Source organism: Hylobates moloch, unplaced genomic scaffold (assembly GCF_009828535.3).
Source record: "Hylobates moloch isolate HMO894 unplaced genomic scaffold, HMol_V3 SCAFFOLD_8, whole genome shotgun sequence".
NCBI lineage: Eukaryota > Metazoa > Chordata > Mammalia > Primates > Hylobatidae > Hylobates > Hylobates moloch.
In genome coordinates, this window is record NW_026652283.1 from 81,633,637 (window position 1) to 81,659,939 (window position 26,303).

At 48.4% G+C, this 26,303-nt stretch overlaps 1 protein-coding gene across 6 annotated transcripts in view; it reads right to left on the minus strand.

Annotated features, from left to right (window-relative positions):
* DHX30 (DExH-box helicase 30) overlaps positions 1-26,303 on the minus strand; it is a 44,540-nt gene that overhangs the window by 15,046 nt on the left and 3,191 nt on the right. For 2 of the 6 annotated variants that reach the window (XM_032161700.2, XM_032161701.2), the window contains exons 3-6: positions 20,765-20,819; positions 13,941-14,036; positions 4,596-4,726; positions 2,902-3,012 (exon numbers count right to left, since the gene is read on the minus strand). In XM_032161700.2, coding sequence (XP_032017591.1) covers positions 2,902-3,012; positions 4,596-4,726; positions 13,941-14,036; positions 20,765-20,792 — 366 coding nt within the window. In that variant the 5' untranslated portion in view covers positions 20,793-20,819. Of the gene's footprint in view, positions 1-2,901; positions 3,013-4,595; positions 4,727-6,789; positions 7,142-12,794; positions 12,824-13,940; positions 14,037-16,199; positions 16,364-20,764; positions 20,820-23,279; positions 23,363-26,303 lie in introns of those variants that run through there. The other 4 variants (XM_058443167.1, XM_032161702.2, XM_058443168.1 and 1 more) reach the window with 4 other exon arrangements.

Genomic DNA, 26,303 nt, shown 5'->3' on the forward strand with positions numbered 1-26,303 from the left:
CCAGCACTTCGAGGCCAAGGTGGGCGGATCACTTGAGGTCAGGAGTTCAAGACCAGCCTTGCCACCATGGCAAAACCCCATCTCTACAAAAAATACAAAAATTAGCTGGGCGTGGTGGCACATGCCTGTAGTCCCAGCTACTCAGGAGGCTGAGACATGAGAATTGCTTGGACCTAGGAGGCAGAGGTTGCAGTGAGCCAAGATGGCGCCACTGCACTCTAGCCTGGGCAGTAGACTGAGACTTGGTCTCGAAAACAAAACAAAACGAAAATACCACGTGATCTCACATGTGGAATCTAAAATAAGCTGAATACACAGAAACAAGAGTAGACCTGGTAGTTACCAGGGGCAGGAAGAAGAGAGAAATGGGGAGATGTAGGTCCAGAGATGTAAAGTTACATATATATAAGAAGAGTAAGTCTAAAGATCTAATGTACACCATAAGGACTATAATTAATAATATTGTATTATAAACTGGAAATTTGCTAAGAGAATACATTTTTTTTCTTTTTTTTTTTTCTTTTGGAGATGGAGTTTTGCTCTTGTTGCCCAGGCTGGAGTGCTGTGGCACAATCTCAGCTCACTGCAACCTCTGCATCCTGGGTTCAACCGATTCTCCTGCCACAGCCTCCCAAGTAGCTGGGACTACAGGCATGCACCACCACGCCCGGCTAATTTTTGTATTTTTAGTAGCGACAGGATTTCACCATGTTGGCCAAGCTGGTCTTGAACTCCTGACCTCATGATCCACCCGCCTCGGACTCCCAAAGTGCTGGGATTACAGGCATGAGCCAGCGCCCGGCCAAGAGTACATTTTAGGTGCTCTTTTTTTTCTTTTTCTTTTTTTTTTTGAGAGACAGAGAGAGTCCTGCTTTGCTGCCCAGGCTGGAGTTCAGTGGTATCATCTCGGCTCACTGCAACCTCTGCCTCCCAGGTTCAAGCAATCCTCCCACCTCAGCCTCCCAAGTAGCTAGGACTACAGGCAAACACCACCACACCCTGCTAATTTTTGTTTTATAAAATACAAAAAAGGCTTTTCACCCTGTTGCCCAGGCTGGTCTCAAACTCCTGGGCTCAAGTGATCCGCCTACTTCAGCCTCCCAAATTGCTAGAATTACAGGCATGAGCCACCATACCCAGCCTTAGGTGCTCTTACCACAAAAAAAGATAACTATTTGAGGTGACAGATATGTTAATTTGCTTGAATATAGTATTCATTTCATTCTGTGTTTATGAAAGTGTATGTGAATATGAAACATCATATTGTACACATTAAATAAAGACAATAAAAAAATAATTATGCCAGGAGCCGTGACTCACACCTATAATCCCAGCACTTTGGGAGGCTAAGGTGGGAGGATCACTGGAGCCCAGAAGTTCAAGACCAGCCTAGACAACATAGCAGGACACCATCTCTACAGGGAAAAAAAAAAGAAAAAAAAAAAAAAGAGGCCAGGCACGGTGCTGCATGTCTGTAAACCCAGCACTTTGGGAGGTGGAGGCAGGAGGATTGTTTGAGGCCAGGAGTTAGAGACCAGCCTGAGCAACATAGTGAGACCTCGTCTCTACTAAAAATGAAAAAAATTAATACTATTTTTTTTTGTGACGGAGTCTCACCCTGTTGCCCAGGCTGGAGTGCAATGGTGTGATCTCGGCTCACTGAAACCTCCGCCTCCCAGGTTCAAATGATTCTCCTGCCTCAGCCTCCCGAGTAGCTGGGATTACAGGTGCCCACCACCACGCCCACTTAATTTTTGTATTTTTAGTAGAGACAGGGTTTCACCATGTTGGTCAGACTGGTCTCGGGCTCCTGACCTCATGATCTGCCTGCCTCGGCCTCCCAAAGTGCTGAGAATACAGGCGTGAGCCACCATGCCGGGCCTAAAAATGAAAATATTTTTAAAAATTAAAAAAAAAGTTGGCCAGGCGTGGTGGCTCATGCCTGTAATCCCAGCACTTTGGGAGGCCAAGGTAGGCGGATCACGAAGTCAGGAGATTGAGACCATCCTGGCTAACAAGGTGAAACCCCGTCTCTACTAAAAATACAAAAATTAGCCAGGCATGGTGGTGGGCGCCTGTAGTCCCAGCTACTCAGGAGGCTGAGGCAGGAGAATGGCGTGAACCCGGGAGGCGGAGCTTGCAGTGAGCTGAGATCGTGCCACTGCTCTCCAGCCCAGGCAACAGAGCGAGACTCCGTCTCAAACAAAAATAAAAAAAAAATTAAAAATTAAAAAAAAGTAAGACAGGAGGACTACACTGCTATAGAGAAAAACCTACATGAAATGATGAGAAAAGAAAAAATAGAAACCAACATGGAAATATATCCATCATGCTGTATATCGGAAGTTTTTCATAAAGTAGTTCCTCTCTGTAGTTTTTAAAACCACAGAAAATAGGCCAGGTGGTTTTTAAAACCACAGAAAATAGATTACGAGCTCACGCCTGTAATCCCAACACTTTCAGAGGCCTAGGCAAGTGGATCACTTGAGGTCAGGAGTTCAAGACCAGCCTGGCCAACAGGGTGAAACCCCCTCTCTACTAAAAATACAAATTTTAGCCAGGCGTGGTGGTGGGCACCTGTAATCCCAGCTACTTGGGAGGCTGAGGCATGAGAATCACTTGAACCTAGGAGGTGGAGGTTGCAGTGAGCCAAGATCGCATCACTGCACTCCAGCCTGGGCAACAGAGAGAAACTCTGACTCAAAGGAAAACAACAACAACAAAAAAAACAGAAAATATATATGTATCTCATTGGCTGAACATTAAGAAAGGAATCAGGAAGTGGGAAGGGCTCAGGACAGGTGAGTGGTAGAACACTGGGCCAACCTCTACCAATAAAAACAAAGGGCAAGGAGTTTCCCAGGAGGAAGGTCTGGGTAGCTTTCACTGAGGGAGGGTCACCTTGAACAGCTGGCAGGCCGCAGCTGCAGCCTGCCGCTCAGCATCGATCTTCTTGCTGCCATAGCCTTCTACCTCCACGCTCTTGGGCCACTTTATGTGCAGTGTGACTTTCTGGGGAAGAGAAGAGAGAAATCAGAAGTCTTGCCACTCCAGACTACAGTTGTTGCAAATTACATGGAAAATAAACAGTGGTGGACCTCACAGCAGCAGACCTCACAGCAGCAATGTGCTAGGTTCAGAGTTGAGAACAGAGGACAGAACCCCAATCCCATCATTAACTCCTTATAAGGCTCTAACTGTTCTCACCGTGAAATCATCTGTTCTACCCCAAGTTGTTTTGCTTCTTCGCCATGTTCTAGCCAGAGGCCAATCTGGGATCCATCTTCATCTTTTTTTTTTTTGTTTTTTGAGACAGAGTCTTGCACTGTCACCCAGGCTAGAGTGCAGTGGCACGATCTCGGGTCACTGCAAGCTCTGCCTCCCAGGTTCACGCCATTCTCCTGCCTCAGCCTCCCAAGTAGCTGGGACTACAGGCGCCCGCCACCATGCTCAGCTAATTTTTTGTACTTTTAGTAGAGACGGGGTTTCACCATGTTAGCCAGGATGGTCTCGATCTCCTGACCTCATGATCCGCCCGCCTCGGCCTCCCAAAGTGCTGGGATTACAGGTGTGAGCCACCGCACCCGGCCTCATCTTTTTTGTGTGTGTGTGGGGGACAGGATCTCACGCTGTTGCCCAGGCTGGAGTGCAGTAGCATGATCACGGCTCACTGCAGCCTCAACCTCCTGGGCTCAAGCAGTCCTCTCATCTCAGCTTCCCTAGTAGCTGGGGCTACAGGCCTGCAGCACAATGCCTGAGTAACTTTTTCATTTTTTGTAGAAATGGGGTCTCACTATGTTGCCCAGGCTGGTCCCAAACCCCTGGGCTCAAGGGATCCTCCCTACTCTACCTCCTAAAGTGCTGGGATTACAGGCATGAACCAACACAACCAGGCCCCATCTTTGTCTTTAAAAATCATCCAGACTGAGAGCAGTGGTGGCTCCCAGCATTTTGGGAGGCTGAGGAGGGAGGATCCCTTGAACCAAGGGGTTTGAGACCACCCTGAGCAACATAGCAAGAACCCGTCTCTACAAAAAATACAAAAAATTAGCTGAGTGTGGTGGCACCTGTCTGTAGTCCCAGCTACTTTGGAGGCTGAGGCAGGAGGATCACTTGATCCCAGGAGTTTGAGTTTACTGTGAGTTATGATTGTGCCACTGCACTCCAGCCTGGGTGAGAGAGAGACTCTGACTCTGTCTCTACAAAAATAAATAAAATAAATGTTAAAAAATCATCCAGAATGGTTTGCTGGCATGCTTCTATGGTTCCAGAATCTATAAGACTCTAAGGGCAAGAATTATCATCAACTCTAACCCTCTGCAGTCCTTAGTCGATGGGGGCAAAAACCAAGGATCCATATAGGGGCTTGTCTTAGATAAGATGGCACCTCATTTGCCCTGTGTTCCCCTTCCCTAAACCAGGCATGTGTATTCTAGCTCTTCTTCAAACCTAGCTTTGGTCTGAGTCTCTGCTGACCATTTTAATTCAGGAAACCCATTCTATGGCCTCCTTGACAAAGAAACCTAAGACAGAAAGGACAAACAGCCTCCTTTCTGAGTCATACCAATGTTTTTCCTTGCCACTAGCAGAGTTACCTTTTTCTTCGGTCCATTTGTGTGCACGTAGACTAGTTTGTCTTTTGCATGTGAGATGCCGAGGGCTCTTCCAATCACACTGTTGAGAAGATTTTTGGGCTGTGGGAACTCTTTTAATAGGTCCCTAGAAGCTAAGAAAATAAGAACAAAAGCATTACAGTTGTGTGTATCAGGGGTGTGTATGTGGGGTGTGTATCAGGGCAACCCTGGGCTGGATTCTGAGGATGTTGGCTCATGACCCCAAACCACCCAGGAGCATCTTGGAAAAGAAAAGAGGAATGACTTCAGGGTTTACAGGGAAGAGTGGGGCCAGACCCACTTGAATAACCATCTCCTGAAGAAGGGCCAATGACCCACACACCACAGAAGGGATCCTACCAGCATCCTCTTCCCCGCCCAACCTCCTTATTTCATACATCACCTACAAAAGCCTGGTTGGTCAATAAACCCCCCTAGTCTGATGTCTGAAAGACACTAAACAAACAAGCAAGCAAAAAATACAAAAACAAAAATCCACCACACACACAAACTGGAGATCAAGACAATGCAAGGCTCTTCCTAAAATAAGACACACACAAGAGAGACCTGGCCCCATGTATCTCAAGTGATGAGATCCAGATGCTGAATACCAGACCCCAGCTCTCAACCGTATCTAAGCACACTGCAAAAGACTCCCACAGAATCAAACTATGTGTGGGTACTGATTAAAGACCTCTACATCTGGCTGGGCGTGGTGGCTCACGCCTGTAATCCCAGCACTTTGGGAGGCCAAGGCGGGTGGATCACAAGGTCAGGAGTTCGACAACCTGGCCAACATAGTGAAACCTCGTCTCTACTAAAAATACAAAAAATTAGCTAGACCTGGTGGCAGGCACCTGTAGTCCCAGCTACTTGGGAGGCTGAAGCAGGAGAATCGCTTGAACCTGGGAGGCGGAGGTTGTAGTTAGGCAAGATTGCGCCACTGCACTCCAGCCTGGGCAACAAGAGTGAAACTCCATCTCAAAAAAAAAAAAAACCCCTACATCTGAGCAGGCATGAATTATTCCTCCCCCAAGTTCTCTGGAATCAAGGGGAAAATTGATGCATCAGATACCATGAGAGGTACCTCGCTTCTTTTCATTTGTTTTTTGGATTAACCCCAGAGCAGAAAGGGAAGAGGTATCTACCTAGGGTAAGCTTGTACCAGACACAAGGCTTAACCAGGTCATGAAGAGCTCTGCTAGGAACATGGGGGGCCATATCATTCTCCACTCTACCCTCTGGCAGCTCCAAAAGGAGCTGTATATATGCACATGTGCACCTGCGTGTACACTGATCACCTGGGGAGCTTTTTCACCGCATGGACATCCAGCTCCCCACAGGGGACCTGAGAATGGAAGCGATGTTGGAGGCGACTCTATATTTTGAAAAAGTGCTTCCAAGCGTTCTGATGTAACCCTGCTGCCTGGTTTGACACCGTTTCCTTGGGACAGACTCCTGTGTCAAGTGGCCAGGACGGAGGACACCTGATCCTGTCTCCCTCTAAGCGGTAACTTGCAAAACAACTAAGAGTCAAGCAGTTAAGAAACCGTATCTAAATGGACTTGGCGGGGGGGTTGGTCACAGAGGGACCCAACTTCGAGTAGCCCATTACACCCACTGGTTTAACAATAGAGCTGCACTGAGACCCCCACAACCTCCCCCCCCCCACCTTCAGCTCTATAAGGTTGGTGGAGGCTGGCGCTCTCTACCCATCCTTGATGCTTTCAACAGTTTTTTTCTCTGCACTATTTGGGAGGCACAAAGCTGGAATCCACCAGAGCAGTCATTCTGTCTCTATTTGAGATCCTGATGTCCCAGGAGTTATTTTGGGCTATTTCTCACACTGCTGAGGGCATGCTTGTCCCTAGAAGCTCTAGCCCTTGGCCACTCATCCTGGCAGGAGTTGGACTTTTACTCGTTTTCCCCACTCCCTCGAGGTCTCGCAACTCTCACCTATTCTTGCCGGGAGCAGGTACTCTAAGGGTCCATTCAAGCCTGTGAGACGCTAAGCTTTACGAACAGCAAGCCCGCTGCCCGCCGACGGATGGCGAACTTGGCCACTATGGAAGAGAGGACCACCGGCCGCCAGGCCCGATTTCGGCCCGCGCCCCTAGCTCTGCCATCCCAGGAGTCAAGGGCGCTGCGGACCGCCCGCCCCCGCCGATGCCCTCACCGTTCACCATGCTTCCGTCGCCTTCCCCAGGCCCGCCGGGGGCCATCCCTGACTCGGCCTCGGCGGCCTCCTTGGTATGGTCGGGGTGGGTGCAGCTTGAAGAGAAGCCGCGCGAGCGACCCTGTCGCCCAGCAGCGCGGGGACCCAGGGGCTGCAGGCGCGGAGAGATGCCGGCGGCCAGCCCCATGAGTCTCCTGGCGGCCGCCATCGTGCTCCCGCCGACCCTGAGGCCTGTGCGCGGCAGGAACCGGGCGAAGAGAACGGGAGCGGCCGGCCCGAGCGCCGCGCGCCCCCTGCGGGCCGGGCGGACCCGAGGCCCAAGCCCAGGCGAGGGCATCGGCAGCCCGTCCTCGCTCACCACAGCCCTGGGCCTTCAGTAGGCGGGCTCGGCGCGGCCCAGGGCTAGGACCCTGCAGAGCTCACTCTCCAGCAAATCTAAACCAGCAGTCATGTGGATGGGAGGCAGGAAGATGGAATGAGGCTTTTTAGGGGGAAATAATGCTAGGCCTTAGCTCAACGTCATCTAAGGAAGCGAAGTTAGTTCCCTCTAGGTCCTACCAATTGTTCCTAACTACCTCTCACGTGCCTCTGGCAAATTGGCAGCCCCATCTTATTTAATGGCTTACAAAGTAAACCTGGTGAAGATCTGGAGCCAGGGCCGGGCGTGGTGGCTCATGCCTGCAATCCCAACACTTTGGGAGGTTGAGGCGGATGGATCCCTTGAGCTCAGGATTTTGAGACCAGTCTGGGCAGCATAGTGAAACCCCAACTCTATTAAAAGTTTAAAAAACGAAAAAGAAAATCTGGACCCAGGCCAAGGAAGACCTCTTCAACATAAGCAGAAACAGATTTAATCCCCAGAGCTGGAGGGGAAGGTGAAAACACCCAACTTTGGAAACTGCCAAGAATTGAGCCGGTCCAGCGTAAAGTCCAGCAGTGCAAATGCTGTTCCTCGCCAGGCGCAGTGGCTCACGCCTGTAATCGCAGCACTTTGGGAGGCCAAGGCAGGCAGATCACCTGAGGTCAGGAGTTCGAGACCAGCCTGGCCAACATGGTGAAACCCCATCTCTACTAAAAATACAAAAATTAGCCAGGCGTAGTGTCGCTCGCCTGTAATCCCAGCTACTCGGGAGGCTGAGGCAGGAGAATCGCTTGAACCCAGGAGGCGGAGGTTGCAGTAAGCCAAGATCACGCCACTGCACTTCAGCCTAGGCGACAGAGCAGGACTCCATCTCAAAAAAAAAAAAAAAGAAAAAAGAAAATGGTATCTGAAAGTTGAGGGAGACAACAATCCAGACAGAAAGGCACCACCTGGACAGCAGGACCCAAGCCCTTTGTGGCACTTGAGGAAGCCCTCAGGATAGCACTCTGTTCTGACAGCCATTTGGCATAAGGCTGAAATGCCATGATTTCTTAGATTTGCCTCTAAAGAAGCCAAAATGAAGGGCTATACACAAAGCAACACTGGCCATGAGTTGTTAATTGTTGAAGCTGGGTGACAGGTACTTGTGGGTTCATTATACTATTTTTTCTAGTTTACAACACATGTGTTGAACAGATGTTTAGATTTTTATGTTAAAAAAAATCAGCCAGGCGCAGTGGCTCATGCCTGTAATCCCAGCACTCTGGGAGGCTGAGGCGGGCGGATCATGAGGTCAGGGGATCAAGACTATCCTGGCCAACATGGTGAAACCCCATCTCTACTAAAAATACAAAAATTAGCTGGGCGTGGTGCCACGCGCCTGTAGTCCCAGCTACTCGGGAGGCTGAGGCAGGAGAATTGCTTGAACCTGGGAGGCGGAGGTTGCAGTGAGCCGAGATTGCGCCACTGCACTCCAGCCTGGCGACAGAGTGAGACTCCGTCTCAAAAAGAAAAAAAAAAAAAAATCCAGGGATGCCAACCAATTAGTTTGTTCCCAGGGGGGTCTTTGTCCCTGGTTTGGTTGTGTCCCCACCCAAATCTCATCTTGAATTGTAGCCCCCATAATTCCCATGTGTCATGGGAGGGACCTGGTTGGGAGGTCATTGAATCACGGGGGCGGTTTCTCCCATATTGTTCTCATAGTAGTGAGTAAGTCTCAAGAGATCTGACGGTTTAATAAGGGGAAACCCCTTTCTTTTCTTTTTTTTTTTTTTTTTTAGACAGAGTCTCGCTCTGTTGCCCAGGCTGGAGTGCAGTGATGCAATCTCGGCTCACTGCGAGCTCCACCTCCCAGGTTCACACCGTTCTCCTGGCTCAGCCTCCCAAGTAGCTGGGACTACAGGTGCCCGCCACCACGCCTGGCTAATTTGTTGTATTTTTAGTAGAGACAGGGTTTCACTGTGTTAGCCAGGATGGTCTCAATCTCCTGACCTCATGATTCGCCTGCCTTGGCCTCCCAAAGTGCTGAGATTATAGGCATGGGCCACTGCGCCTGGCCTTTTTTATTATTTTTATTTTTTTGAGACGGAATCTTGTTCTGTTGCCCAGGCTGGAATGCACTGGCACGATCTTGGCTCACTGCAACCTCCGCCTCCTGGGTTCAAGCGATTCTCCTGCCTCAGTCTCCCAAGCAGCTGGGACTACAGGCACGTACCACCATGCCCAGCTAATTTTTGCATTTTTAGTAGAGACAGGGTTTCACCATATTGGCCAGGCTGGTCTTGAACTCCTGACCTCATGATCCACCTGCCTCGGCCTCCCAAAGTGCTGGGATTACAGGCATGAGCCACCACGCCCAGCTGGGAAAACCCCTTTTACTTGGCTCTGTCTTTCTCTCTTGCCTGCCACCATGGAAGATGTGCCTTTTGCCTTTCACCATGGCTGTGAGGCCTCTCCAGCCACATGGAACTGTGAATCCATTAAACCTCTTTTTCTTTGTAAATTACCCAGTCTTGGGTATGTCTTTATCAGCAGCATGAAAATGGACTAATGCAGTCCCCTTTTCCTATTCATTTATTTCAACTGGTTTCTAACAGCAAGAGTCACCCTGAGCAAGTATTTTACCTCCACAAACCTCACTGACTCTTGCAAGATAAGGGCAACTCTTTACAGCAGCTCTTGGAACTCTTCTGCTTCTGTGATCTTCTCCTCACTGGTCTAGAGCAGGAGTTGGCAAACTACAGCCTGCAGACCAAATCCAGACCCCTGCCTGTTGTTAGAAAGTTTTATTGGAACAGAGCCACGCTCATTTACTATGTTATTCTATTATGTTATTTGCTACTATCTATGACTGCTTTCATTCTATAATGGCACAGTCAAATAACTGCAACAGAAAGCATATGCCCCACACAGCGTAAAATATTTATTACCTGATGATTACAAAAAAAAGATTGCCAACTCCTCCTCTAAAGGACCTTAAAGACTGGGTGCGGTGGCTCATGCCTGTCATCCCAGCACTTTGGGAGGCCGAGGCGGGTGGATCACCTAAGGTCAGGAGTTCAAGGCCAGCCTGGCCAATGTGGTAAAACTCCATCTCTACTAAAAATACAGAAATTAGCTCTGGGCATGGTGGCGGGTTCCTGTAATCCCAGCTACTCAAGAGGCCGAGGCAAGAGAATGGCTCGAACCCAGGAGGGAGGTTGCAGTGAGCCGAGATTGTGCCACTGCACTCCAGCCTGGGCAACAGAGTGAGACTCCATCTCAATCAATCAATCAGTAAAGGACCTTAAAGAAAGTTAGAAAAAAGGGCTGGGCATGGTGGCTCATGCCTGTAATCCCAACACTTTGGGAGACCGAGGAGGGCAGATCGCCTGAGGTCAGGAGTTTGAGACCAGCCTGACCAACATGGAGAAACCCCATCTCTACTAAAAGAATACAAAAAATTAGCCAGGCATAGTGGCACATGCCTGTATTCCCAGCTACTCGGGGGGCTGGGGCAAGAGAATCACTTGAACCCAGGAGGCGGAGGTTGCGGTGAGCCATTGCATTCCCACCTGGGCAACAAGAGTGAAACTCTGTCAAAAAAAGAAAAAAGAAAGTTAGGAAAAAGGCCAGGCACGGTGGCTCATGCCTGTAATCCCAGCACTTTGGGAGGCTGAGGCAGGCAAATCACTTGAGCCCAGCAGTTGGAGACCAGCATGGGGAAAATGGTGAAACCCTGTCTCTACCAAAAATACAAAAAAATCAGCTGGGCATGCTGGTGCATGCCTGTAGTTCTAGCTACCAGGGAGGCTGAGGCACAAGAATCACTTGAACCCAGGAGGCAGAGGTTGCAGTGAGCCGACATCATGCTACCACGTTCCAGCCTGGGTGACAGAGTGAGACTCCATCTCATAAATAAATAAATAAATAATAGAAAGTTAGAAGAAATAAAACAAAGGCAAAAAAAAAAAGAGAGAGAGCCTTAGGCATGCACCCCTTTCTTTACATCAACATTAAGCCTTCTCTGTATTCTTGGAGGAGAGAAAGTTGATTCCTTTCCCTGTGAAAAAGGAGGGAAGTTCTGAAAAAAGAAAGCGTTTACTGGCTCAGTGATCTCTCTATCTGCTTCTGGATCGGGGATGACATCTGGTACTACATGTGCTAAACAACTACATCTAGCAGCACAGAATTAAGGCGTAAAGGATCTGCTGAATACACGGGAGAATGTTTTAGGAACCTATACTTTGGAGGCCCCAGAAAAAGGCAACAAGAGGAAGCCCAAGATAATTCAGGCTTTGGGGCAGAGCAGAGAACTTCTGGAGGGACAGTGGAAGGGACCACCAACACCTAAAGAAACCAGGGGTCTGTGCTCGCTTCGGCAGCACATATACTAAAAAAGAAACCAGGGGTCTCAGCCTATATTTTGGCAACTTACCCAACCATATTTAGATGTATTACACATGGTCAAAATGGCAAGAAAGGATCCACTTAGCTGGCAAGGAGACGAATAAGAGGAGCTACAGGAGCCAGGTGGGCACCCGACTGCCCTACCAGGTCATCCGTCCTCATGGCTTCCCCTTCCACATAAGCTGCAGGTCTCTTTTTTTTTTGAGATGGATTCTCGCTCTGTCGCCCAGGCTAGAGTGTAGTGGTGCGATCTCGGCTCACTGCAACCCACGCCTCCCACGTTCAAGCAATTCTCCTGCCTCAGCCTCCCAAGTAGCTGGGATTACAGGCATGCACCACCACGCCCAGCTAATTTTTTGTATGTTTAGTAGAGACGGGGTTTCACCATGTTGGCCAGGCTGGTCTCGAACTCCTGGCCTCAGATGATCCACCCACCTCGGCCTCCCAAAATGCTGGGATTACAGGTGTAAGCCACCATGCCCGGCCAGCCACAAGTCTCTTGATGTAAACCACCACATCAAGAAGAGGGCACACATCTATTTGAGGCAATGGACAGGAAAGATCAGTTTTGTGGCCCCCAAGATCCTGCCAGAAGTGTCATCCCATGGTGCTTTCTGTGTCTCAAATCTGAGTAGGTGGGGCAGAGTGACAGGGGACAGCCAGAGGTGAGTTTATTGATGTACTCACCCTTTACCTTGGAAGGAAGCCTTGGGAAGACATTGGCAGTGGAGGAGGGGGGGTCAAGGAGGTAGGGAGGTGATCATTTTTTTTCAGTTCCAAATCTGATTCTGCTGAGTACTGTGATCGATATAAATGGCCACCATTTTCTGTGCACTGTTTTCCTTATATAAACACCAGAGAGACTGTTGCTGCAACACATCTCCTTAAGGGCAGGAGCACCATTGAAGCCTCTAGGGAGCTAGAAAGCACAGGGGAGAGGCCTGATCGCTATCCGCAGGCTAAGAGAGCTGTTGCTTCGAGCTGAGAGAGAGAAGGCAAAATGCACACACCCACGGATGCCTCCTGGAGGCACAGCCGTGAGGAGAGACCACCAGGCTCAGGGGTCTGCACTCCTCTGGGGAAGAGAGCACAGCATTTGTGGGGCTGCCCCAGAGGCAGCGACTGCCCATCCCACGATCAGTGTTCTCCTCCGCATGTGCTCAAGAAGGCACTGCCTAGCCAACTGCCTGGTTAACCCCGACTAACCGTCTTCAAGCTTAGCCAAAGCACATCTGACACTCTCAGAGCCACTCACCTGCCATGTTGGAAATGTTAACGTTCAGCCTTTTCGAGTTACAGGGCATTTTAAGAAAGAAAAAAAAAAGGGCAATCAACTCTTGTTTTGGTAACGGTAGGGGGGTGGCATTTCTTTAAAACCTAAGTCAAATGGTCAGGGGGCTAGAAGTACTCATTCCTGTCCTGCTGTCGGTAGTCAGGGCTGCAGCAGCAGGAGTGTGAAAACTGCCTGGGACGCAGCAGCAGCATGAGCTGCAGAAACTGAGGTGCTCTGTGTTCCCCGCACTCATCCTGAGCTCTTGACCTTCAAAGCACTTTACAGACAGACCCTAGAGTAGACATGCTGTCTCTAGATGAGAAAATGACTCTATGACCTAAAACAGGGCTCCTTCTGCTAGGCAGCAGGGTGTGAACAGGCAGCCTATGGGGCAGAAAAGAGCAGCTATTAGGACAAAAAGGCTTCCAGGAGCACTGGCCTTAGCAGGCCTGGAAAAGGTATATTAATAAGTCTGAGGGAGAAGAGGAGGCGCTTATGTGCAGCGATGCTTCCCTGGGTCCTATCCCTGGCGCCATCCCTGGGTACTGGTAGGGCCTGAGGTAAGCTGCCACTTACCTGGTGCTCTAACATTCTCCCCAATCAAAAGGACAGCCTACCTTGCCAAGTGGACTGACAGGCACATTTTAATGTCAGTAAAGTGCTTTGAGGTGCCACATGGGAGACAGGAAAGTGATCTGTGTGTATCCCCAAAGCCTCCAAGATAGAAAGCACTAGGGCTGAGTCAGGGCTGTCTGTTCCAGCCCTGCTACAAGCACCCTGCTCTCTGAGCCACCTGATCAGGGACTTCTAGGAGCCTCAATGCCCCAAGCCCTGCAGATTCTCCATGCTGGTGCTGAGAGAACCACCCAAACTGAGCCTAGGCTTTAGTCCAGGCCATACAAGGAGGCCCAAGAAGACTGAGGGTCCAGGCCATGAGTCCAAGGATCATGAAAAATTCCAGACTTTTCCAAGTAATTTCTCCCTCAGGGCTCCAATAGCTCTGCTAACCCCACCCTTCCTCACTCACTTTCTGGAGGCCTGTGGCCCTGGCACCAGGGCTCCCATTGCCACCCGCCTCCCCACAGACCCTGGACCAAGCTGTTGCTGGAGGCAAGGCTCCTCCCTTACCTCGAGAGATGGTCCCTCCTGGGGCAGGGTTGACACACATGGGTGGAAGGCGGGGTGGGGGAAGTTTGCACTGACGCTGCCTGTGCTGGGCCCGATCTGGGGAAAGAGAGAGGGCATCAGGGCGACATGTTCTCACCCCTCACAGTCACAGACCCCTGAACTGACTCACTCAGAGCATCCGTGAGGAGCTCTGGGCAACAGGGCTGCTGGACAGTGCTGGGAGCAGCCACAGGTTCTGAGGAACAGCACTAACAACGCCACACAGGAAGAAGGCAAGCGTCTCATATGATGTGATACGTGACAGCCTTAGAGAGAGCCCTCAAACTCTTCCTGTTCCCTTAGCTACCCCCTATGAGGTTAACACCCATCCTATATACTTCTCTTAGTCTTAAGTTGTGAGGATGTGACAGGACAACAGGAGAAAGCTGAAAGCCTTGGTACCACGTCAACTCAAAAGCACCACGTGTCTGCTTCTTATAGTAGCTCCCTACGCCTTCGCTATGGGTTCCCCAGATGGCTACCTCAGCCACCAAATCTCAAATCATTCTTCCCCTCCAAGAGCTGGGCAAGAGAGGGACAACTGGACTATGTGGGTCCAGCTTGAGAGCTAAAACCAGACCCACACTTACCAGCCTTCTCCCTCTTTCTAAAAGAGAATAACCTGCCATTCCAAATACTTCCATTCATTTGGGGGCTAAATGCTACTTATTAGTAACCAGAAAGTACATTTCTAAGAAGTCCCGAAAACTTGAGGTACATGAACGAAAATTAAGACACTCATTGAGTCTTCCACGGGAAGGTGGAAATACATGGATAAGGAAGGCTTAAGGTCCTTTTAAACCACCTAAATGGTGACATTCAGAGAGTCACAAGTCTGGGGGCTGGGAGAAATGCACGCACTCTTTGCTCTCTTTGCCCCTCTGATTTCAGTATAGTAAATGGGGTAGAAGGGGAGCAGAGATGGCCATACACACCTGAAGCTTGAGAAACCACCTGTTCTACAAAGATGTTCATTTGTGGAATGCAAATTGACTTATATAAAATTGGTAAAGAGGAGAACGACATCAGTAAAACATGACTCTTGTTTCAAAAAATTCTGAAGGCAAAGGAGCTGAAAAAGCAGGAGTAGAAATATAATCTTCAAGGCCAGGCGCGGTGGCTCACGCTTGTAATCCCAGCACTTTGGGAGGCCGAGGCGGGCGGATCACGAGGTCAGGAGATCGAGACCACGGTGAAACCCCGTCTCTACTAAAAATACAAAAAATTAGCCGGGCGTAGTGGTGGGCGCCTGTAGTCCCAGCTACTCGGAGAGGCTGAGGCAGGAGAATGGCGTGAACCCAGGAGGCGGAGCTTGCAGTGAGCCAAGATCGCGCCACTGCACTCCAGCCTGGGTGACAGAGCGAGACTCCGTCTCAAAAAAAAAAAAAAAAAAAAAGAAATATAATCTTCAGCAGGAAAGAAAAAGCCCTTTCAGCTATTTTTTTTTTTTTAATTAAAATTGAGTGCCTATACCTATAGAGAATCAAGGTGGTAGATACAAAGGTGTTCACTATATAATTTCTTCAATGTTTCAGTATTTTTGAAATTTTCACAACAAAATGTTGGGGGCGAAGCAAGTCCTGCACTCCAACCCTCCTCCCCCACAGTCCCAGCTGCACACACTCCTTTACCATAGTGGCTGTTTCAGAACTCCACCTCCACCTGGGCTTCCTCGGTAACTGCCAGCTCTGCTTGCATTAGAAGGCTCTTTGTAGCCCGGCGCAGTGGCTCACACCTATAATCCCAGCACTTTGGGAGGCCAAGGCCAGCGGATCATGAGGTCAAGAGATCGAGACCATCCTGGCCAACGTGGTGAAACCCCGTTTCTACTAAAAATGCAAAAATTGGCAGAGTGTGGTGGTGTGTGCCTGTAGTCCCAGCTACTCAGGAGGATGAGGCACGAGAATCACTTGAACCCGGGAGGCGGAGGATGCAGTGAGCCGAGATCGTGCCATTGCACTCCAGCCTGGCCACAGAACAAGACTCCGTCTCAAGAAGACAGCTCTTTGTACATTTGCAGCATCACATCACCCTGAGCTGCCTGTCTAGGTGGTCCAAGGCATCTTCCCAAGCACCAATAATTGTTTTTGTCATATTTTGTTCACAAAGTTGCAGTTGCATTGGCCCAATTCTATTTTTCCCATAAGCTCTCTTATAATATTATAGATGTGTGATTTTTTCTTTTTATTTTATAGTTATGTGATTTTACAGAAAACATACATAAGGTTACAGCAGACGTGCTTGTAGGATCTTCTAGAACTAAGTGCCTAGGATCAAGGCTTATTTTGAAACTAATTCCAGCTGCCTTGAAGCTAAGGTTGGAAATGACCAGCTCAACCTCTCCATTCCTGTTTAAGGAGGGTCCTCATTCACATCCAGGGATGCTGGATTGAAAAAAAAAAAAAAGAATAAATGATTCAATGATTAGTTATTATCTCATTAAGCATTTTCAGCAATTGGGAGAGAGTTGTTACAATCCCATAACTTCACTGAGCCCACTTCTGACCATGTAGCTGGAGAGAAAATGCACATTCTTGCTATTGATCCAGTGTTTTTCAAAGTTTTGTGCTGGCTGTGAAAGACTCAGCTTGCTCTTTTTTTCTCTCTCTCTTTTTTATTGTTCAGCTTGCTCTTCGTAGCCTGAGTCTGATGGCATTACAGGTAAGAAATCAGACAGCTGAGTTAAGATGCTGGCAAGGGTAGTAACAAGTAACTTACCAGGAACATAGGCATTCTTGCCAACAGCTTTGTTAAATTACATAATGAGAAAGATGGTAGCTAGCCACAAGACCCAGTGGGCCACCATCCACAATGCTGCACGGAATTGCTATAGCTGTTTCCATCAGAACCATCAAATGACCCATCCTATTGAGGCTATAAGCTCCAGAGTACCAAGAAGCATCTCTGAAATAGAGCTCTCTTCACCCTAGTGTCTCCTACACAGCAGGTGCTCAATCATGCAACCTCACAGCACACTGCATGGTGAGGCAAGGCTAGAGCTCTCCAGTATTTATCAAGGGCATACTATGCCCAAGACTAAGGGTTGAGCACTGACCACAGCCAGGTGCTTTTCCTATATTTCAGCTCTAATATCTTCACTGTAGTCCTGAAGATAGCAGGTAGGAAACAGGATCAGGTAAGTTAACACCTTGCTAGTATTAGGGAAAGCCAGATTCAAGCCCCAGTCAATCAAACTCGGTAACCTCAAGCTTCACATCAACTTACATTTCCTCTCAAGGTTCATGACACCCTAGGAGCTCATAATTTCATGACGAAGAGCAAAGAAACATATAAAAGGAAAACTCAAGCCAAGCACAGTGGCTCACACCTGTAGTCCCAACACTTTGGGAGGCCAAGGCAGGAGGATTACATGAAGCCAGGAGTTTGAGAACAGCCTGGGAAACATAGGAAGACCCTGCTTCCACCAAAAAAAACAAAACAAAACAAAAATTATTTTTTTAATTATTTTTTTTATTTCTTAAAAAAATACAGAACAAAACAAAACAAAACTAACAAAAAATGGCCGGGTGCGGTGGTTCACGCCTGTAATCCCAACACTTTAGGAGGCCAAGGCGGGTGGATCACGAGGTCAGGAGACCGAGACCATCCTGGCTAACACGGTGAAACCCCATCTCCACTAAAAATACAAAAAATTAGCCAGGCGTGGTGGCTGGCGCCTGTAGTCCCAGCTACTCGGGAGGCTGAGGCAGAAAAATGGCATGAATCTGGGAGGTGGAGCTTGCTAAAAATACAGAGAGACAGAGTCTCCCAATGCTGTCCAGGCTGCTCTCAAACTCCTGGCTCAAACAATCTTCTTGTCTTGGCCTCCCAAAGTGCTGGGATTACAGGCATGGGACATGGCGCCCAGACAGAAAAAAAAAATTTTTCAGCCAAAAAAAAAAAAAAAAGCCCAGGATGACAGAAATTAATTTTTTCAAACAATATGAAAACAGATGGAGTGGCTGGAGACATACAAGGAGGCAGGGACAGGCTGCTCTGAGCCCTGGTACGTCCAGCCCTCCTTCTGGCCCCATTCAATGGGTTACACAGGGCACCACTTGGCCAGGGGTTTCCCAGGCCTCGAGCAACACAACTTAGAGAGAGAAAAGACACAATCAGGAAGACCTATTTAATCAGCAGTTATAGACGTTCTGTTATGGTTCTTATTTATTTGTAAAATATCCTCAGACAGAAGCCTCAGGATCAGCTTCAAGACGGGCTACAGGCCCTTTACTCTTCAGTCTCTTGAAGAAGAAAAGTCATGTTTCTAAGAAATACAAAGCTCTCAGGATCTGGCCCCTAAAGTCCCCACAAGCTACTTTACCTCCTATAAACACACTGTGAACTCTACCCTATAGCCCTGTCACGGCTCAATTCTGCCATTGCCTATGCAACTCCCTCACTCCGTGTGCTGTACAGCACTAATTTCAAGACTTGCCAGAGTTTCTATGATCACTAATGTAAGAATGACTTTGATATAGTGTGGATATTTGTCCCTACCCAAATCTCATGTTGAAATGTAATCTCCTGCCAGGAGCGGTGGCTCACGCCTGTAATCCCAACACTTTGGGAGGCCGAGACGGGCGAATCACTTGAGCTCAGGAGTTAGAGACCAGTCTGGCCAATATGGCAAAACTCCATCTCTACTAAAAATACAAAAATTACCCGGGCGTGGTGGCGCACACCTGTAGTCCCAGCTACTCGGGAGGCTGAGGCAGGAGAATCACTTGAACCCAGGAGGCAGAGGTTGCAGTGAGCCGAGATCATGCCACTGCACTCCAGCCTGGGCAACAACAGAGTGAGACTCCGTCTCAAAAAAAAAAAGAAAGGTAATCTCTGCTGTTGAAGGGTCACAGAGTGGATCTCTCGTGGCTTGCTGCTATCCTTGTGATAGTGAGTAAATTCTCATGAAATCTTTTTTTTTTTTTTTGAGATGGATTCTTGCCCTGTCACCCAGGCCGGAGTGGGGAGTGGCACGATCCTGACTCACTGCAACCTCCACCTCCTGGGTTCAAGCAATTCTCGTGCCTCAGCCTCCCAAGTAGCTGGGAATACAGGCATATGCCACCACGCCTGGCTAATTTTCTGTTATTTTTAGTAGAGACAACAGCATCATGTTGGCCAGGCTGGTCTCAAATGCCTGACCTCAAGTGATCCGCCCACTTTGGCCTCCCAAAGTGCTGGAATTACAGGAGTGAGCCACTGTGCCCAGCCTCTCATGAAATCTTGTTGTTTATTTTATTTATTTATTTATTTTTGAGATGGCACCTCACTCGTTGCCCAGGCTGGAGTGCAATGGCACAATCTCAGCTCACTGCAAACCGTCTCCCAGGTTCAAGCAATTCTCCTGCCTCAGCCTCCCGAGTAGCTAGGATTACAGGTGCCCACCATCACACATGGCTTTTTTTTTTTTTCTTTTTTTCTTTTTTTTTTTGAGACTGAGTCTTGCTCTGTCACCCAGGCTGGAGTGCAGTGGTGTAATCTTGGCTCATTGCAACCTCTGCCCCCCGGGTTCAAGCTATTCTCCTGCCTCAGCCTCCTGAGTAGCTGGGACTATAGGCACACACTGCCACGCCTGGAAAATTTTTTGCATTTTAGTAGAGACGGGGTTTCACCGTGTTGTCCAGAGTGGTCTCGAACTCCTGAGCTCAGGCAATCTGTCCACCTTGGCCTCCCAAAGTGCTGGGATTACAGGCGTGAGCCATCGTGCCCAGCCAATCTTGTTTAAATTGTGTGGCACCTCCGCAACTCTCTCTCTGGATCCTGATTTTTGCCATGTGACATGCCTGCTCCCACTTCACCTTCTGCCCCTGAGTAAAAGCTCCCTGAGTCCTCCCCAGAAGCCAAACAGCTGCCAGCAGCATGTTTCCTATACACCCTGCAGAAATGTGAGCCAATTAAACCTCTTTTCTTATAAATTACCCAGGCTCAGGTATTTTTTTATACCAATGCAAGAACAGCCTAATACAGACACAATCCACTTCCACCAGTGTTTACTGAGGCCTACTATGTGCGAAATGCTGGCCAGGTGCTATGCATGATAAAAGCACACAACAGGCCCTGGCTACAGGGAGCTTCCAATCTAGTGACAAAATGATTAATTCAGAATAGACTAACCATGAGAACGAACAGGTATGGTACTGAGGAAGGTTGGAGAAAGATTGCACTTGGTCAACAGAATTAGGAAAGGTTCATGAAGGAGACGGTATAAAATACTAGCCTAGAAAAATAGGATTTTAGAGGCCAGGCACAGTGGCTCACACCTGTAATCCCAGCACTTTGGGAGGCCGAGGTGGGTGGATCACTTGAGGTCAACAGTTTGAGACCAGCCTGGCCAACATGGTGAAACCCCGTCTCAACTAAAAAAAAAAAAAGAATTAGCCAAGCTTCGCAGCCGGTGCCTGTAATCCCAGCTACGACGGAGGCTGAAGCAGGAGAATTGCTTCAACCCGGGAGGCGGAGGTTGCACTGAGCCGAGATCGTGCCACTGCACTCCAGCCTGGGCGACAGAAGTGAGACTCCATCTCAGAAAAAAAAAAGGGGGGGATTTTAATAAGCAGGGAGTACGCAGAAGGGTGCACTGGCAGGAAGCATGGCAAAGGCCATGGCAAGGGTTGGCACAGATTATAAGCACCATGCAAGAGAAAGGCTATAGGAAAGGACTTCGGAAAACCACCCAAAGAAATGTGAAAGAACTACATACTGGGGAGAGACTTTCACAGCCCTCAGAGCTGCCCATCCCAATAAGGCAGGGCATGAGGTCACAAGCACAGTTGCAGTCTTACCTTTTCTGAATGAGTCCAGGCTGAACATTTCTGGCCAGGAGGGAAAGCTGGAATCCTGAGAACAAGGAGGGCCAAGAGGCAATGGTTAGTATTCCTGGTCCAGCAACCCACAAAGAAGACTCAGTAACATGGAGAGCACTGTCCAGAAAATGAAAAAAATGACACTCTTCACTAATGAGCCCCAACTGCTGCTCCCCAGTCTTGAGGACTGGAAGGCCAGCTCCACTCTAGAGTAATTGTCTTTGCTTCTTTCTAATTGAGCACTTTCTTCCCTGTCCTAAAACTCCCCACATCCTATTAAACAGAGGGAGATGCATTTCATCATGAGAGACATGTAGTTCTACCTAGTTCATCATAATACTTACAGGTTTCCTTCCCAGTTCATCGTAATACTTGCAGGTTTCCTTCCTAGTTATCATAATACTTGCAGGTTTCCTTGGGACTTCCGGGAAGAAACGAAATTCTACATGGACCCCTTCTGTCACGTGGCATCAGGAAATAGGACTGATGACTGCCTTATAGGCAAACTGGCTTACTGGGCTTTCATAAAACCTAGTCAAGACCCTAAAAATGAGATTTGAGGCTGGGCGCGGTGGCTCACGCTTGTAATCCCAGCACTTTGGGAGGCCGAGGCAGGTGGATCACGAGGTCAGGAGATCGAGACCACGGTGAAACCCCATCTCTACTAAAAAGACAAAAACTTAGCCGGGCGTGGTGGCAGGCGCCTGTAGTCCCAGCTACTCGGAGAGGCTGAGGCAGGAGAATGGCGCGAACCCGGGAGGCGGAGCTTTCAGTGAGCCAAGATTGCGCCACTGCACTCCAGCCTGGGCGATAGAGTGAGACTCCGTCTCAAAAAAAAAAAAAAAAATGAGATTTGACTGACAGGATCAAAGAATAACTGTATAGTGATTCAGAATAAAAAGCTTTTTATAATAGAGTCTCTATGAAATAACAAATATTAAGTTAAAGCATAACTATTAGCCAAAAGTTTTGGTGCATTTTGCGTATTAGTATATTTAACTAAGGACTATACTTAGAGATGACAAGAAAAAAAAAAGCAACACCTCTGGTTTAACAATTTTGTTTTAAAAAATACTCAAACTCAGATTTATAGATGTTTTTATAATCCAGTACTCCTTGATTAGTGCAGTAACCTTAAGTGGACTTTGTTTAAAAACATCTACACAGTGTTTAGCAAATCAGAATCATGTCCAACATTGCTTGAAGTCTACTGGGGCCAACACTCCTGCTCCTGACTCCTGTTCCCTCTCATTCTCAAATTGTGGGGAGGTGGGGAGTGGAGGGCTGACCTGGGGTGGAATCTTTCAGGTCCATAGCAGGTCTGCCCTGATGGCCTCCACTCCCCAAGGGATGCTGGAAATTTCAGCCCAGAGGATATGGTATATCACAGAGAACAACACAATATCAACAACGATAATATTTACTTTAAGAAGTTACATTCCTGCCGGGCGCGGTGGCTCAAGCCTGTAATCCCAGCACTTTGGGAGGCCGAGGCGGGAGGATGACAAGGTCAGGAGATCGAGACCATCCTGGCTAACACGGTGAAACCCCGTCTCTACTAAAAATACAAAAAATTAGCCGGGCGTGTTGGCGGGCGCCTGTAGTCCCAGCTACTCGGGAGGCTGAGGCAGGAGAATGGCGTGAACCCGGGAGGTAGAGCTTGCAGTGAGCCGAGATCGCGCCACTGCACTCCAGCCTGGGGGACAGAGAAAGACTCCGTCTCAAAAAAAAAAAAAAAAAAAAAAAAAAAAAAAAAAAAAAAAAAAAAAAAGTTACATTCCATAGATACCTTCTAGATACCTTCTATCCAAATGAAAATAAAAAGTGTGTAATTTGACATTCTAATTTAAAAGAAAACCAGAATATTATAAAATATAAAACATTTTAAATAAATATTACTTAAAAAACAATACTCCCTGACCAACATGACCCCGTCTCTACTAAAAAAATACAAAAAATTAGCCAGGCACGGTGGCAGACGCCTGTAATCTCAGCTACTCGGGAGGCTGGGGCAGGAGAATCGCTTGAATCCGGGAGGCAGAGGTTGCAGTGAGCCAAGATCGCGCAATTGCACTCCAGCCTGGGCAACAAGAGTAAGACTCTGTCTCAAAAAAAAAAAGAAAACTCGGCTGGGTGCGGTGGCTCATGCCTGTAATCCCAGCACTTTGGGAGGCTGAGGTGGGCAGATCACCCCAACAGCCTGGCTAACATGAGGAAACCTCGTCCCCAATAAAAATACAAAAATTAGCCGGCTATGGTGGCGCATGTCTGTAATCCCAGCTACTCAGGGGGCTGAGGCAGGAGAATCGTTTGAACCCGGGAAGCGGAGGTTGCAGTGAGCCAAGATCGTGCCTTGGCACTCCAGCCTGGGCAACACAGAGAGACTCCATCTCAAAAAAATAAAAATAAAAAATAAATTAAAAAAAACAAGAAAAAAAAAAACAATACTCTATTGCTAAGAAATGGTAAACTGGCTAGGCACAGTGGTTCACACCTGTAATCCAAGCACTTTGGGAGGCTGAGATGAGAGGAGCACTTGAGACCAGGAGTTCAAGACCAGCCTGGGCAACGTAGTGAGACTGCATATCTAAAAAAAATTTTCAAAATTAGCCAGGTGTGGTGGTACATGCTTGCAGTCTTAGCTACTCAGGAGGCTGAGGCAGGAGGATCACTTCGCCCAGGATTTTGAGGTTTACAGTGAGCTGTGATCACGCCACTGCACTCCAGTCTGGGTGACAAAGCAAGATGCTATCTCTCTTAAAAAAAAACAAAAAGCAGGCCGGGCGCGGTGGCTCACGCTTGTAATCCCAGCACTTTGGGAGGCCGAGGCGGGCGGATCACGAGGTCAGGAGATCGAGACCACGGTGAAACCCCGTCTCTACTAAAAATATAAAAATTAGCCGGGCGTGGTGGCGGGTGCCTGTAGTCCCAGCTACTCGGAGAGGCTGAGGCAGGAGAATGGCGTGAACCCGGGAGGCGGAGCTTGCAGTGAGCCGAGATCGCGCCACTGCACTCCAGCCTGGGCGACGGAGCAAAACTCCATCTCATTAAAAAAAAAAAAAAAAAAAAAGCAAGCCAGGTGCAGTGGCTCATGCTTGTAATCCCAGCACTTTGGGAGGCCGCGGCGAGCAGATCACCTGAGGTCGGGAGTTTGAGACCAGCCTGACCAACACGGAGAAACCCCGTCTCTACTAAAAATACAAAATTAGCCAGACGTGATGGCGCGTGCCTGTAATCCTAACTACGTGGGAGGCTGAGGCAGGAGAATCACTTGAACCCAGGAGGTGGACGTTCCAGTGAGATGAGATTGTGCCACTGCACTGCAGCCTGGGCAACAAGAGCGAAACTCTGTCTCAAAAAAACAAAACAAAAAAAAAGCAAAATTTAATGGCTAGGTGTGGTGGCTCATGCCTGTAATCCCAGCACTTTGGGACGCCCAGGTGAAGGATCGCTTGAGGCCAGGAGTTCAAGACCAGCCTAGGCAACACAGTGAGACCCTGTCTCTAAAAAAAAAAATTTGTAAGTTAATTTGCTTGCAAACAGACTCTTGATTTTGCTTTTTTTTTTTTTTTTTTTTTTGAGACAGAGTCTCACTCTGTCACCAGGTTGGAGGGCAATGGCGTAATATTAGCTTACTGCAACCTCCACCTCCCGGGTTCAAGCTATTCTCCTACCTCAGCCTCCCAAGTAGCTGGGACTACAGGCACACGCCACCATGCACGGCTAATTTTTTTTGTATTTTTAGTAGAGATGGGCTTTCACCATGTTGGCCAGGATGGTCTCGATCTCTTGGCCTCATCATCTGCCTGCCTCGGCCTCCCAAAGTGCTGGGATTACAGGCATGAGCCACCGTGCCCGGCCAGTTTTGCTTTTTAAAAGTCCCTAATCCTCTAGCCCAATATGTCAATTCAGGCTCATGTACCACTCTTTTTCCTTACTAGTCTAAAAAACGATACTATGAGAATCAAGATAGGAACTTTTAGAGATATAATTTACAGAGCTCTAGAACATTTCATACAGATCCAAAAGAAAGCTGTCTTCCTTGTAATGTAGTCAGTAATGGTGTTTTGTTTTGAGACAGAGTCTTGCTCTTGTTGCCTAGGCTGGAGTGCAATGGCACGATCTCTGCTCACTACAACCTCCGCCTCCTGGGTTCAAATGATTCTCCTGTCTCAGTCTCCCTAGCAGCTAGGATTACAGGCGCCCACCACCACGCCTGGCTAATTTTTGTATTTTTGGTAGAGACAGTGTTTCACCATGTTGGCCAGGCTGGACTCGAACTCCTGACCTTGTGATCCGCCCGCCTCAGCCTCCCAAAGTGCTGGGATTACAGGCATAAGCCACCACGCCCGGCCATAATGCAGTAATGTTAAAAAATCTTTGTAGTGGGCCAGGCTTGGTGGCTCACACCTGTAATCCCATCACTTTGGGAGGCCGAGGCAGGCAGATTGCCTGAGGTCAGGAGTTTGAGACCTTTCTGGCCAAGATGGTGAAATCCTGTCTCTACTAAAAATACAAAAAAATTGGCCAGGCACGCCTGAGTGCAGTGGCTCACTCCTGTAATCCCAGCACTTTAGGAGGCCGAGGCAGGCGGATCACGAAGTCAGGAGTTCAAGACCAGCATGGCCAACATGGTAAAACCCTATCTCCACTAAAAATACAAAAAAATTAGCCAGGTGTGGTGGTGCACGCCTGTAGTCCCAGCTACTCAGGAGGCTGAGACAGAAGAATCGCTTGAACCCAGGAGGCAGAGGTTGCCATGAGCCAAGATTGCACCACTGTACTCCAGCCTGGGTGACAGAGTGAGACTCCATCTCAGAAAAAAAAAAAAAAATTGGCCAGGTGTGGTGGCTCACACCTGTAATCCCAGCACTTTTGGAGGCAGAGGCAGGCAGATCACGAGGTCAGGAGTTTGAGATCAGCCTGACCAAAATGGTGAAACCCCATCTCTACTAAAAATACAAAAATAAGCCAGGCGTGGTGGGGCGCACCTGTAATCCCAGCTACTCAGGAGGCTGAGGCAGGAGAATCACTTGAACCCAGGAGGCGGAGGTTGCAGTGAGCCAAGATCGCACCACTGCACTCCAACCTGGGCAACAGAGTGAGACTCCATCTAAAAATAATAATAATAATAATACAAAAAAATTAGCCGGGCTTGGTGGCATGAGGCTGAGGCAGGGGACTTGCTTGAACTAAGGAGGTGGAGGTTGCAGTGAGCCGAGATTGCACCATTGCACTCCAGCCTGGGTGACCAGGCAAGACTGTCTCAAAAACAAAAAACCTTTGTAGTTCAATGTGTCTCTTAAGTAATTTACAGATAAGTAAAATGCTATTTTATCAAGATTTCCTGGGGGGGCGGGGACAGCATTAGGAGATATACCTAATGCTAAATGATGAGCTAATGGGTGCAGGAAATCAACATGGCACATGGATACATATGTAACAAACCTGCACATTGTGCACATGTACCCTAAAACCTAAAGTATAATTAAAAAAAAAAAAAAAAAAGATTTCCTGC